Consider the following 15154-nt stretch of genomic DNA (forward strand, 5'->3'; position numbering starts at 1 on the left):
GCAAATCTCAAACCGCGTCACGCAACTGATTTTCTGAGCCGTGAGATGTTCCATCGCAGCTCAGAAACATCACCCGAGCGGCCAGAGGCATTACTCGAGGAGCCAGAGGCATTGCCCGAGGAGCCAGAGCTCATGTATCCTGAGGCATGCCTCGGTATAGCTCTTCTTGACTATCTCACCATTCTCTCTAACTCAGATTCGCCTCTTGGCACCCTTTTACTTCTCCGGCCGCCACATCCTGCGCCCTGCTCTTGTTCTTTACCCCCCACCCGCCCGCCTCTGCATTGGTCCGGACCCCACGGGAGGACGCATCTCCTCCCCCTCCCCTTCCCCTTCTGCCCAGTGCCGTGGTTTCGTCCCGGATGGCGTCTGACCACCTATCGCACGTCCTGTGGTCTGGCGTCCGCCCCACCCGGCTGAGAGTCGGCAGTGAGGTACAGTCTCGGTGCCGGACCGGCCAGACGGCCGCCACCCCACCGGACGGTGCACGGCAGGGTTGGTAACAGCTGGTGGAGAGCTGGGGGTCCAGGTCATCCATCAGCGGACGTCAAGAGAGCTCTGGTCAGCAGTCACCAGGCATTCGGAGAGGCGCCAGACGGTGCACGCCAGGACTCATCGTCACCAGTCGGCGGAAGCTAGTAGTGAGCATTACCAGCTGGCGGGCACCGATAGCCAGCATCACCAGTCGGCGGACGCCAATAGCCAGCATCACCAGTCGGCGGACGCCAATAGCCAGCATCACCAGTCGGCGGACTCCAATAGTCAGCATCACCAGTCAGCGGGCGCTGACAGCCGGCATCACCAGTCGGTCGACATCAGGAAAGGGGCACTCACCAGTCGGTGGACAGCTCTAGCGTCCCGGTTACCACAGCTGTTGCGGCCATGTTGGTTGCAGGCAGCGGGGTGCTTCTGCCGGCACTGGTTCATCTGTCGGTGCTGCTCACCGGTGTTCGGGGCGACAAACCATTCGCTATGTGCGAAATTCCATGCTGCAAATTCACTCCCGCTTGCGATGGAGCCACCTCTGTCAGCTGCCAGTGTCCCTCCTTAAAGCAGGTAAGGCCAACTATAGACATGACAACTACATACTGTTTGTGACAGCTTGGAATGGAGTGTAGTTTACTGCGAGACATCTCAGTAAATCTTGCTGAGGTATTGCTGATGGCTACCGCTGCTATTGACTGTGCATTATCATTCAAATTGTATTCAGATACCACCACAGCCACAACTGTGTGACAGTACACTTGCCAATGTCGGGGAAACATGTATAAACCATTTATCAAGCTCACCCTGCCTTTTTGAAGCTGCTGCATAATGAAGTAAATTGTTTGTTATCCCAATCCAGGTAGATCATCTTAAAAACTTCTCAAACGCACACTTCCGTAACATATGAAGAACAAAAGCATTAGGTACCTACAGCCTGTAGGAAGCTATCTGATACAAAATGAACATGAGGCTGCCGGTGGCTTGTACAGCTACCCAGCATACCAATGATTAACAAACTTTAGGGTGTAACACCTAGCTCAGAGAAGCCATAGGAAAGGTGGGGGGGGGGGGGGGGGGGTGATGGAATACTGAAGTCAGCACGGGGTGAGGCTCAGCGCCCCGCCCCCGTTTATGCAGAGACGTCTTTGTGGTTTGGGCTAAAATAATTTTCTTGATATCGCATCACCAGCAACCTACATGGGAAAACAACTGCGCATTTCCCCTCCCGTCAAATTGAAAGCTGGTGGCTCTCTAAGCCATGACAGCGATTGCTTCCAGGCAAGGAGCCTTTTTATGCAAGCGTTCTGTTCAGCAGTCCTTAAAGTCCACATAGCAATAGGTTGTGTTGTTTAATGGCATGTCAAAATGCGTAAATTGCACAAATATCTGTCACGACAGCGCAATGCCCGCAACCACACTCAAGTTACCTTCAAAACTGACCCAGATATTTTTACTTAAAAGACATGTTTCACATTTGAAGATATTGAAGTAAGCACCAGATATCACGAAACAAGTTGAGTTCCAACTACCGGTATAATTTTTGAGTGGAAAAATCTGCTTCAGCCGGCACAATCCTCTGTTAGCAAAAACGCTCCTCAATGCGTCATTTTTTCATAAGTTCATCGCATCTTGCACAACATTAACTGACAGCCAGTTGGCGGCCGTTTTATTTGGAAATCGCACTCACGAGCGCTGCATATCAACGCCTTGACAATGATATTCTTCTTGGCTTCGATCACCGCATAGCTTATGAAATGGCAGGATCTACATGGCAGTATTATAACCCCATGAATGAGAAGGTGACTTTGAAATACTCTCCCCGATATGCTACCCCGATTTTCGCGGGAATATAGCTCAGAAACTTGGAGGGCTTAGGTCTTTAGAAGGACAGAATTGTGAACAGCACCGAAAGGTCTTCAAAACAGCTATTTCAAATCAAAACCCCATCTAAATGTGAAGCACTCCCTTTAAACGCATACCACTATGATCCACGTGCTTATCACGCTGGTGCATGTCGTGAACGGCCATATTAAAAACTATGACCTCTAAAAGTCATCGAAATTCAAGATCAGCGAAGACGCGCCTATGTGATACTGCTCCATTTAATAACTCTAGTAGCGTTCAACATGCTGGCGATGATGGCTATTTCATATACCACCTCATTCAAAGCTATGACCTCAACATATGTCCAAAATTCAAGGTCATAGCGACTATAATGGTGCATGTCGTTAACTGTTATGTCTTAAACTGTGATCCAGAGATCCCATTGAGATTTTATATAAATGAAACCGGATTTATGTGATTTGGCTCATATGAATGTCACTAGTAGTGTTGGACATGCTACCACTATGCTTACATGCTGAGAACTGATTATGATGAGAGATGGAACAAGATTATGAAGGGTGCGAGTTCAATGATATCGACTCTTGAGGACCTGTTGAAGCCATACTTTTTAACTCGACTCCAACCAAATTGCGCCATCGTATTCAGCATATCAAACTTAACCAATGGCACCAGCTTTAGATGAATCGTAATGGTACTGGTTGAGTGACTTTTCACTTTGAATGCATTTATTGATCATACTTTTAGTGTGGCGGAAAACGATGTGCAGCATTATAATAATGTTTAACACCACCACTGACATGAGTTTGAGAAACATCGTGGAGGTTAGGGTGTAACGACCTTGAACTTCGCAGATCTTGGCGTTATAGTTGTGAATGTGTCGGGAAACGAGGTGCACCGTGGTAATTACCATGTTGACAATTACTGGTGGATTTGAGCTAAATCATAGCGATCCAGGCTCAGTGCCCTTACACTATGCCTTTCTCTCGGGTGGGGATGAATTTGAACATTCTGAGACCTCAAAAACTAAGAGAGCTAGATGCATCAAATTCATGAGGCGGGCTGGTGTGCATGCATATCACTTGTATCAAATTTTGAGGTTTATAGGAATAGTTCACTGGCATTTGATGTTCACCTTGATGCATAGCATTTGAGGAAAACGAATTTCACTTGACCTTGCATGAAAAGCTTGTCTTCTGGCGCATGCTCTTTCGCTACAGCCAAGATATGCATGTAGAAAACTGTTTAATGTTTGTCTGATAATTATGTTGGTGATGACTTGGGTCGTGCAAGTCCTTCTTGCAAGTCGGGCAAAGACAAATCCTTAAGTCCAAGGCTTCTACTGAGCAGTATCTTACCATCACTAACACCTATTCAACACCCATTCAACACCATTCACTAACACCCATTCAACACCAACGAGTCGACACGTACCGCCAACAGCAGCCTTGTGCTTCAGCGTATTTCTACATCTAATGAATATGCACGGTAACAGGCCGCTCGCCTTATATACTGCTTTCAGACGTAAACGGTCATGAACACGTGGTACAGAAACAGTGTGACATTGCGCCATTATCAACCAATGAGAAACGTATACGATATCGTACGATGACCGAGACTGGTGGGCTAAGCCAATCACAGAGAGTGGAATAGCCTCGCGATCCCCAGGACTAGCTGATGCAGCGGTTGATTCGTTAGGCGACGACAACAACTTCTGAAGGGAGTTTCAAGTCACATTACTGTTGGTACATTACTAGTGAAGCCATGAGGACATACATTGTTTCAGCTTCTGGTGGACCAGAGACCACGCATGGTTTGAATGACGTGCTCTTTCCAAGCACCGGAGCTCGAACGGGGTGGATGCTAACAGCTGCGTACGACCCGCCCGGTCAGGCTGACACAACGCGCGCTGCCCGCCCAAGCGTGACGACACCCGGCTAACGGGTTGGTTATGTGCAGCTATTGGTCAGCGGCCAACTGGACACGCAAAGTGGGGCTACTAACGTTTGATGCCAAAAGCGGTCAGTATTTTATCATTTATTTAAATAATAATTCATTTTAATAATCTATTTCAATAATAATTCATTTCAATAATTTATTTTAATATTAATTCATTGTCATCATTTGTTTTAATAATAATTCATTTCTTACACACCTGTGGGCGACAGGCGTAGGTGGGATATTTTTGTGTAGCTGTATATATGATATTGGCAACAACTGATTGCAATAATTCCAAGGCTCTCCCACATTTGCACCGCCTGTTGAAACTGAACGCGACAATGTGGAGAAAAAAAGGTGTGAAGAAGAAACAAAAAAGTCAATGAGCGGCTGAGAACGTCTGTTGTGCACCTGCTTTTCAACCAGCTGCTTTCATGGACTCTAAAGCGCACCAGGGAATGACATGAAAAGCATGCCAGGTCATTATACATTTACACGAAATGGGTTCCAAGACAAACGGGGCAATGCGCCTAGGACTTTTGAACACTAAAGAAAGGAAGGATACCATCAAATTAAAAACGAAAGCTAAACAAAACCAAACCAATAATGATAGTTGGAAATAGACCTCGGACCAGACAACGGACGCTTTTTATACTGCTGGCTGCCCTGGCTGCCGAAAGCCTAAGTGTCATAGCTTCTTAAGTGTCATAGTGTCAGTTCTAAGTGTCATAACTTCGTCATCGGGTGAGAAACTACAGCCAGATGACCGGGCTGTGGGTTGGACGCAATAGTGCTACACTTGATAATGCTGCATGAAACGTATTTTGTTTCAGATCCCCCTAATCAAGAACGAGATACCACCGACTGTTCAAAACATCCAGATTTCAAACTCGTCAGCTGTTAAAATCCAGAGTCTCGCCTTGGAACAGTTGACGTCATTGAAGGCTGTCACGATTACAGAAGTAGAAAATGTCACCATACGGTACGAAGGCATGAGGCTTCAAGAATCTAACAGCATGCGCACCTTGGGAATTCGCTTTGTGAAAAAATTACGTATAGAAAGCTCAGGTCTATCTGGCTTCTGGTCACAAAACACTACAATTACCTTTGAAGACATTCAAAAGTGCATTGCCTCGCCAAACGCCTTCACATACACTTCCAGCTCTTTGGGACCCGACATGGCCCTGATTCGCGTCCGGCTGTTGACGGCACCACAAGTGTTCACATCAGCAGTCCGTCATCTGCTCATGACGGGCGGGAGAATAAGCTGCGAAGAAAAGCTCTTCGCTGGGAGTATTCACCATCTGGAACTGTCCAATATGACAGTAGATGCCGCCGATAAAGGATGTTTGGATGGCTCGGATGGATGGGCAAAGCTGACTATTCATTCCGTGCTCTTCTCTGACACTGCGCCTTTCGCCCTCTCTGGTAACATTCAAGAAATGATCATCAGCGACACCAACTTCACAAAGCTGCCAGAAAACGCTATTCACGTGAATGTCACTTGGCTGAAGATCAGTAACTCACGTTTTGGGACGCTTTCTTCCAACGGACTGAGCGTGAACGCTAGCGGTTCGATCGAGCTCGCGAATAACACTATCAACCACCTCAAGCCCCGCGGTCTGATTGGTCTCCGTGTAAGCAAAAGCACCGTGGGTGCTGACCAGCCACTAATCATAAGGGACCTTCTGATTCATAACGCTTTCCGCGGGTCACTGACGTTCTCTGAGGGCACGCTGGTCTGCTTGAGCGGCCTCGACGTGCGTTTTCCGCCCGCGTGTCCGGCGAGGAAGCAGACACGTCGCTTGGTGTCCGCGAGCACATCCGAGCCGCGCAGCCAGGTGCTTTGGCAGCTCCAGAGCATGTGTCTCGCCGACGCCGACGCCGCGACGTCTCCCGCCAGCGGCGACCCTCGCTGTCCCGGAGCCGCCAGCGCCGGTCATGGACCCGGACAGTTGGACAGCCAGCACCGGCTGGCGCTCTTCGGCGGGCTCGGGGTCCTGCTGGTGCTGGCCGTGGCGCTGGCGGCCGTGCTGATCGTCCGACGTCGCAGGAGCCGCCTCGTGCTGGCCGCGTCCTGCGTCTCACCAGCAGGGGGACCTCGGAATGGGGCAGACAGTGACAGGATAGGCGGGCCAAACGTGCAAGCAAGTGGCGCCGGTGACTCAGAGTTTGATGATGCGATGTACGAGGAGATTAAGGAGGATCTCTTCCAACTTCCGCCAGCTGATACGGCGCGCCCAGAGGGTCCCGTATCAACAAGGGCTCCCGATGAGGTCCCACCACCACCACCGTCACCACCACAGCAGCCCTTGCTCTGGGAGGAGCTTCTGTCCACAGAGAACCTGGTAGACAACGAGCTGTACATTGCCAGCGCCGAGGGAGCGGTGCCCGTTGCAGGTGGCGCCACCAGCGCCGCAGACGACGGCTTATAAGGGGCGAGCCCTGGCTGGCTCTGTCCGGCTCAGGCTCAGCTCTGCTAGTGATCGCTATTGGTCGTTGTGTGCTGTCACAGGGGTGTTTTGCTACTGCACGCTTTGTTGGTACTTGCTTGGGGAGTTGTGCCGGGCAGATTCGTGCAGCGGACGTCACTGCTCTCAGGGGTACCTTTACCCATTGCTTCCGTTAGTTCTGTAGCTGTTGTTGGTACTTGCTTGGGGAGTTGTGCACGGGGAGGTTCGTGTAGTGGACGTTGCTGTACTCGGGAGCGCCTTTACCCATTGCTCCCGCTAGTCCTCTAGCCGTGTCCATCCATATCCATCCCCTATCCGTTCCCGATCAGCTGCGCGCACCTGCTATCCATTCGTTTGTATTTGTCTATGAAATAGCCCTGAACTATCAAGGAGTTTCATGGAAGCTCATCACTTACTCCTTTGCGTTGCGAATTACAAAAGTAGTGTGAGCGGAGCAAAAGCAGTGTGCACTAATTGTGACTGAAAAAACTATAAGCGGCAAGTGTCTCTAAGTACGTCTGGAAGTAGTATGTCTGGATTGTGCAGGCATGTCTGCATGCATCTATCCGACATTTCGTGAAAACCTTGCTCCAGCCCGTCCCCATACTCACATCTTTCCCCGAATCTGTACCTAGCTTGGTTCGGCACCCATTTTATACGTGAACCACTCGATAAAATCCGCCCTTGATGGTCGCTACCGTGTAGTTGTCATTTGCTAAATATAATGTGAAAAGATGTGAGCGAGTGAACTGAACGGATGTCTTTAGAACCGGAACTGCGTTGATGAAAAAGGAGAAGCTGAAGACCATTGCTGTCCTGCTAATGTTCTTGTGTGTTCTGCCTACCGTGGAATGTGTTCACCAATTATCGTCATGTATTGCCGGAGCCGGAACCGAATGTTAAAATACAACGCGGCAAGCATCGAAAAGGTTGGGTCGTGACTTGAATAATCGGCAATGAACTGGTTTAGATGAAGGTGGCTGCTGAAGATCGGCATTCGCTCTGCAATTCACGTGAGACCATTCCGTGCGCCGGAAGTCATTTAAGCCAATAGCAAACGTCGGGCTCAACGACACCATCCAATCGTGCAGATTGAGGAGAAGCATCATGGGTGGGCGCATTCCCGCCTCATGCGCCAACGCTTGCGAAGAATAAAAAAGTGGCCGTGTTGGTTCGTGCCGAGGATGCATGTGGCGGCTTTGCGGGCGCAATGAGTGCAGTAAAAGTCGAATTCGGGAGGCCTCAACTCGTAAGCCGTCGTTTTCATAATGGAGGGAGCCGGACGGGTGGTCCGATCATCCGGTTAATGGCACCTGAAGCAAGCGGCAGATTACGCTCTTGGTGCATCACCCACGTCTCTGTGTGCCTAACTTCTACCCGGTTCCCAAATTCGTGTTCACTCTTTTTCTGGCCGTTTGCTTTAACTCGTTATCTACCGAACTGAATATGCCCCTCTCGCGTCCACTGGCTCATGCCTCTGGGCTTAAGGCCATGAAGGATGCTGATGCAATGCGTCATAATTCATGACGAAGAGAAAGGACCCGGTTTCTTTTGACAAGTCATCGCTGTTTGAGTCTTCCTCTGGTCGGGTTGACCTTTCCTCGCCAGTATGACGAGCGGTTCATACCGACACAGACGTTGCGTCATTCGATCGTTGCCATGGGAACGGCGAACCAAAGCGGTGCAGTCATCTTTGCAACGCTGCAGCCCTCGGTCTTTATGTGGGATATCAGTTGGAGATTGCCGATCTAGGCAGTACAGGTAAAGAGAAAAGTAAACGTCGTCGAGACAGGTATGCCACCTTGAAACCAGACAGTTCGACCTCTACATGAAGCTAGGTTAGCGGCACTTGATAATCTTTGGGGTCGAAATGCCACTTGTAGGTGAAGGAGCGACAATTAGAGAAAAACATAACAAAACAGATAGGCGACTCTACCGGAGTGGCTTTTCTGCCAGCTCAGGCCCGATACGTGACAATGAAACGTTGTAGTTGGGTAAACCACCGCTACTCGTTAGACCATACAAACTATACAGATCGCCATAAGACGGCATTACAGTGCATCGCCGGCATGCACAAGCCGGGGCGCGTGCGGGGCGGGAGAGCACTAAACGCCGCCCAGCTGGCAAAAGTGGCACGGCTCAGATTCTGGTGGCTTCTTCTGGATCGCACAGTTGCAGATTTTTGCAGGCAGTGCTGCTGTTTTTTGCCACTCAAAACTCGCCCGCTCCGCGGTCATGTGCGGGCTCGGGACCATGGTCCGCGCCGAAGCCACTGGAATTGGTTTTCATGGGCCTGGTGACCTGCCTCCAGAAAATTCCCTCAGAATTATTCGTGCATGTTGGTAGTGACATCGCTTCGCTCAATGGGCGGATGCGTATACCCGCGCGACAAGCGGGCCAGTGCGATGGCATCGACGCTAGTCACAGAGTTAAAGGCCCATTTTGGAGCCATGAAGCGTCTCCATTCAGGCCGGGGATGGAGTTTTGAGGGTTTCGTAATCGATGTGCAAGTAACACTACCTGTAAGCAGGCATTTACGTGTATTTACGATAGGCAGCTTGCAAAAGCCTCGGTTCAACGCTGTTGATCAAGCATCCGTTAACTGACATGCAGTTTAATAACGGATAAAGGGTGTCGGCTGCCAGCAGAAGCAGCTTAGTTGCACAAATACACTTTGCAGGATCGTGTGGGATTTTCACGACACCAGTTGCGGAAGTAAGACGCGTATGAACCGAACCAATGCCATAGCAGAGTGAGGCTTTTTCGCGTAGGCATTTTTAATTTTTTCAGGCAAGGACGAACAGGATGATCCGCAAATTCCTCGTCGAGCATCTTCCGCTTTATGTCTCGGAATCCCTCCGCCGTGCGGCATGCTGGTCAGCAGGGCAACCATGAATTCTTTGCGCCTCCCGGGCCTCGTGCTGACCCTCGCAGCTCTTCTCCAGGGCGCCCATGTACCGCTCCAGTGGCGTTAGGGCAGGACGCACCACACCCGATGCTGAAAAAGCAGATGTGAGGAGTTATGCGCAGGAATTGTCTTACGTTATGATAGAAACCGCTCAGACCGCGGTCTCGTTCGCGACGACAAATGACGCAACGACAAATTCATTCGAAAGGCGTTTTTTGCAGGTAGTTAACCAATGACACACAATGGACAAATGTGCTATCCCAAGACGTAACCGCCAAGCAGGCATCGGTCTGACTATCACTATATGATGATGGTGATTGATATTATAGAGCGCGTCAGCTACTGGGGCCATTTTGCGTTCTCCTCACATTTTACTCGCACGGCGACTTTAGGGTGCTATTGAGCTGATAGGACTTGAAGAACTGATAATTGTAAAACATATGACGTCACGTCCTACACCGTGCGACGGTGTTAATTCACTGCCACCACAATTGCACCACGGAGTTGTGGACCAACACCTTTCAACTACGCACGGAAATAGGACTTCTCAGACTGTCGCGCGGTGCCGACGTTGTCGGCTGGCGGCGTTTCGGGCCACACCTGCCGGGCGTCGGGGAGACTCCAGCCATCACCGCAGTCCTCCGAGATCGCAGGTGTGTCGGGTGAAGACAGGATGGTGTTTCGGGTTAGGACCCTGACATTGTTGATGGGGGGGATGGAGCAGTCACGAGGATGCCTAACAATTCCTCTGAGCTGGACGAGCGAGGGACAGCCAATGTTTGCATCATCCGAAGGAAGTATTTTTTCCCACATTTGTGCATCCACACGCATTAGTTTTTAGTTGACTGCTAAAGTAGAGCTGTGTTCGAGTGTTGGGGCAAAGACGCAACACGATGCCCTTGATAATTACTGCAGTCCAGGCGGAAGTTCCAGATAGATAACTAAGTTTGTTCTAAGTATCGCGTTGTCCTCTTCGCGGTTTCCCTTAATCCTGAAGACTTTCGAGAGACGGTAGCCAGCGAGCCATACCGCGCAGCTCGCCCAAGGTCACCCCGGTCAGCTGATTAGTCCAAGTGCAAATTACTGTTCGCTGCGCCATCTATGTTCTGTGCACACAACTCCAGTTCACAGCGCGTGGCAGGTGGACATCTCACTGCAAGTCTGGGGGGCAACTGCAGAACCACGTTCAGTGAGGTCACCGTGGTCGCATATTAGGTCACACACTAGGTCAATGTGCACTGTTTCGCATATCTACCTTTTTAAGAGTTTGCTGGTTTAACCTGGAGACTAAGCAGATATTATGTGTTGTTCCTTCCCGTACTTCCTTCTTTCTTCTTGGACTTCTGCCTTGGTCTGTGCGTGTAAACTTCTTGAGAATGAAAAGGTCGCATCTGCAAATAAGAACATCCAAGTATGCAAACTGTGAAACTCCTCACACCAGATAACAAATCTACCAACTAGTGTAGTAGGTCTGACTATGAGGAACCGTTCTTTTCATACAACAGGTAGTGATGGATACACTATAATTATACCAAGCAGGCGAGAAAATGACGAAATTCAATGCGTTCACGAGGTGGAACTTCTTATGTTGAAAACAACCGATCCTAGAAATGTCAAGAGGTGCTAGTCAAACAGCGCTATCGGGCAAAAACTTTTATGTTGAGCAAACCCGACATTTCCGTGCCGCGCTCATGATCGCGGACGCACAAGGTTAAGCAAAACGTTAATCATTCTGTAGACGTTGTCGCTGTCCGAACGTGCGACATCCCGCTGTCTGGATGCTGGTGGCGTGTGCTGGACGGCTCCGACGGTGATGCCTTCAGCGCCCGGGTCAGTGACGACCTGTCGAATCACCGCACGTGAGTACCACTGTGAGTAGGCACTGTAAGCCAGCGTCATTGGTGGAGCATTTGCCGATTGACGAAAACACCGTTTACAGGCTGCGGACGTAGCCGGCTTGCCCATGCGGCTGATCACGTACTAAGACTTCAAATCTAAAACTCTTGTGCGCACAATTTAAAATCCGGAACACCATCTATGTGGCGGCATCTATGTGGCGTATGCATCATATGTGACGCACTATGTCGCAGTGGATCGGCCGGAGTTGCGGGTCACTGGTTATCTGGTTATAACGGACCTGTTGGTTATCTGGTTATGAGAGCTTTCGGGCGCATCGATTGCGCGGTCGTACCGCGCCCGACACAAAATGTTCATTAAAACTCTTCAAAATCTTGCAAACTTGTTACACGTGGTGTTAACTCCTCAGGGAGGTGTACATAAAGCGCAGAGCTTAACATGCCGTACAAATTTGAAGATACGTCCGATGTATAGTGAATTGTCACACAGGGATCGTAGAGCGTCGCAGACGGCGCAACCGAGTCGAAGAACCTCAGACTATCGACACATAGTGCGGATCAGCACACGAGCACATGTTCCAGCTGTCCCTCAAGCGGCAGCGAGCCGCCAGCGCCGCCGACGCCCCGCCGCCGAAACAGCCCACGAGAGCGAGGACGTGGTCAGGCACGACATCGTGCCATTGCCGCAGGCTGACCAGCCAGATGCGGCCATGTCGACCTTGCCGCTGCCGCGCGGTGTCGTGGCGAGGTCGCGGTGCGGCCCGCGCCAGTCTCTGGCCGCGTCGGCAGTACATGCGCGGAGTAGAGGACTGACTTCCAAATGAAATGTCATGTGCCGCGCTCATGCATGCACACATGCATACAAACATACCTACACGCATACACGCACGCATACACATACATTAATACATACATACACGCGTACATACATACATATACACGCACACACTGCATACATGCATAAACATATGCGTGCATACAAATACATGCGTACATACTCACATGTACATGCGTACGTACTCACATGTACATGCACGCACTGCATACATACATGCATACAAATATTTACGTACATACATACACGCAAACAATATACATACATACATACGGGAGACGGCCGGTACCGCGCCGCTCTTACGGGGTGTGCCGGCTCCGCCGTGAGACTTTAAACGCAGGTCACCGAGCAGATCGACAAGCTCAAGTGCGTCAGGGAATGGTTCGGTGCCAGTACCCTGCCCGCGTGAATGTCTGGTGTGGTTCTTGCCTGTAGGTGCCTGGCTTTATTAGAAATTTGGCCATGGGCGATTTTCATAGCGTATTGCACGTGTACTGCCTTCCTATTGCGTTTGTAGTGTCGTGCGCGCGTTTGTGTGGGTGTAACCAAGTGACGACTGGTTTCAGCTGTAGCGGAGGGTTTTGTTCTTGTTTATGGGAGTTTACGGGCGCGCCGACTGCGGTGGTCACGGCCCACCGGATCATGAGAAGTGGTGACCAGATACCTACGAACAACATAATTATGTCTTTCCACCGACCACATCTACCTTCAGACATCCGTGTTGGCTACGCTGTCGTCGAGGTTTGGGTGTATGTTCCCAGTCTTATGCGCTGCTTTCGTGTCAGCGTTTTGGCCACACCAAACCACACTGCCGAAACAGACCAGCCTGTGGCAAATGCGCGTCGTTCGAGCATGAAGGGAAAAGATGATGAGATAGAGGGTCCAGTGTGACATTGTGCAGTCCTGGTGTGTGAGCTGTGGCGCTGGTCAGGTACCTCCCACCACCCTTGACCGGAGCTGTCCGACATTCATGAAAGAGAAGGAAATCATCTTGGTGAAAACTGCTAAAAACATCTCATGACTATATGAGGCCAGTCACCCTACGACGTCTCACGCAGATAAAGCCCAAAGCTCAGCACAACGGCCCACTACCGTCGACCAGATGTCAGCTCTTTAGCTCACCTCGCCCCTGAGGTCTCACGGACTCTCAGTGGTGCCAGCGGGACAGGCGGCTGGCGCCCGGTCGGAGCCCTTGGCCCCCTCCGCGACGCCGGCCCGCTCGGCAGCGGCAGGTGAGGGGTTGCTGCTGAGAGTTGATATCATGACGGGATCGCAGTACTCTGTCGCCCGTATGATTCTCGTCCTTGTCGCTGGATGCCCGTGCTCGCGGTTCATTACCTTTCGTTACCATTCGTTTACATTACCTTTCGTAAGCATAAGCTATCTTTATAGACAAAACGTTTCGCAATCAGTTCAAAAAAGCATTTTACCGCTTCCAGTTCACAGCTTCCGATATGTTTCTTTTTATGTTCTATATCGTTCGTTGCGGCTGTCATTCGCGTTCTTATGAAAGACCTAAACACTACCATGTTTCAGGATCGGGCATGAAGGCTGTGACGTCATAACAGTGAGTGATTGTCCGGCATCGAAGGTGACGTCAGCAACGACGCCGTTCACGACGACACGATGGGAGATTGCAGGGTTGGAGATCGCCGACGACAGAAAGGAAAACAGAAACCATCGGCAGGAAAGGAAACGTCATCGAAGAAGGCGGCAAAACAACGGAACAAGTCGACGGCGAGAAAACATCATCAAGGGGGTGACACGCAAGACAAGACCGGACAGTCGAGAAGAATGATGTCGACAGAAAAGTGTGAGTGTATCCGAAATTTGACCTGCCCACACATAAGCGACTGTGTAAACATGTTAGAGGAGAAAACACTAAGTGCACGCGCTTGGCGAGACCTAAAATAACGTGCCTATAACATGATTAAGAACCTTTCTACCAAAGACTGAGTCTGATAGGTTAACGACGACTCTTACATTACGTGCAATGGCTGCACTAGATTAAAGTGGTTTAACCTGGTGTACATGAAAATCGTCAAGGGTGTCATGATGACGCTTTAGATTGCTGTACATGCTTGACAGCCGGACACTTGACCTGGCTCGCGGGAGCAGAATGAAAAACGATGTGCTTCACAGCACAGGCTGAACGTTATGCCTAAGTTTTCAAGCGGCAGAGGAGAGTTCTGAGCGACGAAAAGAGCACTGACCAGCTACCTAAATCCCAAGTACACAAAGGGTGACGAGGATACTTCGCTGGCTGATGAATATCAGTCGCCGGTGGTCTTTACAGGATGTACGTTGTTCCGGGTGACTGTAGATAGCTCTTCGAGGGACCGTCCGGACACCTGCACAAGATGCTCTGGTGGAGACTCTCTACATCCTGCTAAGTGCTGCACGGAACTGAGGGCTGCTGCAGACAGGAGCGCGCGATGTCAAAACTGAAAGCCCCCGTTTGCGTGAATCCGCAATCGACTGTGTCCCCGCTAGGAATGAGAAAGGGAAACCAACGACACCGTGCTGGTCGGTTAACCGCGCGGGTCTCTGCTTGGGGCGCCTGGCCGTGCGCAGCGACTTAAGGGGTCAAGGGGCGGCGGCGTTGAACCACAGTCAGGACGGCGAGGGGTCTCACCGGTTGCACTTGGCCGTGTGGGGGGCGTCGTCCGCCCCGTATAGCACTGGGGTAGCCCTGGCGGCGACCACCTCCCGAGGGAGTGTTGGGCCATCACCCAGTTGGGCCCCGAGGTGGGTGGGGAGCCCCGGTGCCGAATGCTTGCTAGAAATCGCATGGTTCTCAAAACTCAGCAAATACCCGGCCCCCGAAAGGAGATCG

General features: G+C 50.7%; 1 protein-coding gene across 1 annotated transcript; it reads left to right on the plus strand.

Moving 5' to 3' along the window:
* Positions 1-509: 509 nt before the first annotated feature.
* Positions 510-6701, plus strand: LOC119113464 (uncharacterized). The gene is made up of 2 exons (XM_037237775.1): positions 510-1056; positions 5100-6701. Exons 1-2 carry the CDS (start codon positions 883-885, stop codon positions 6699-6701), a joined length of 1776 nt encoding a protein of 591 aa, XP_037093670.1. The 5' UTR covers positions 510-882.
* Positions 6702-15154: the final 8453 nt, after the last annotated feature.

Source organism: Pollicipes pollicipes, unplaced genomic scaffold (genome assembly GCF_011947565.3).
Source record: "Pollicipes pollicipes isolate AB1234 unplaced genomic scaffold, Ppol_2.1 Scaffold_7262;HRSCAF=8765_pilon_pilon_pilon, whole genome shotgun sequence".
In the NCBI taxonomy this organism is placed as follows: domain Eukaryota; kingdom Metazoa; phylum Arthropoda; class Thecostraca; order Pollicipedomorpha; family Pollicipedidae; genus Pollicipes; species Pollicipes pollicipes.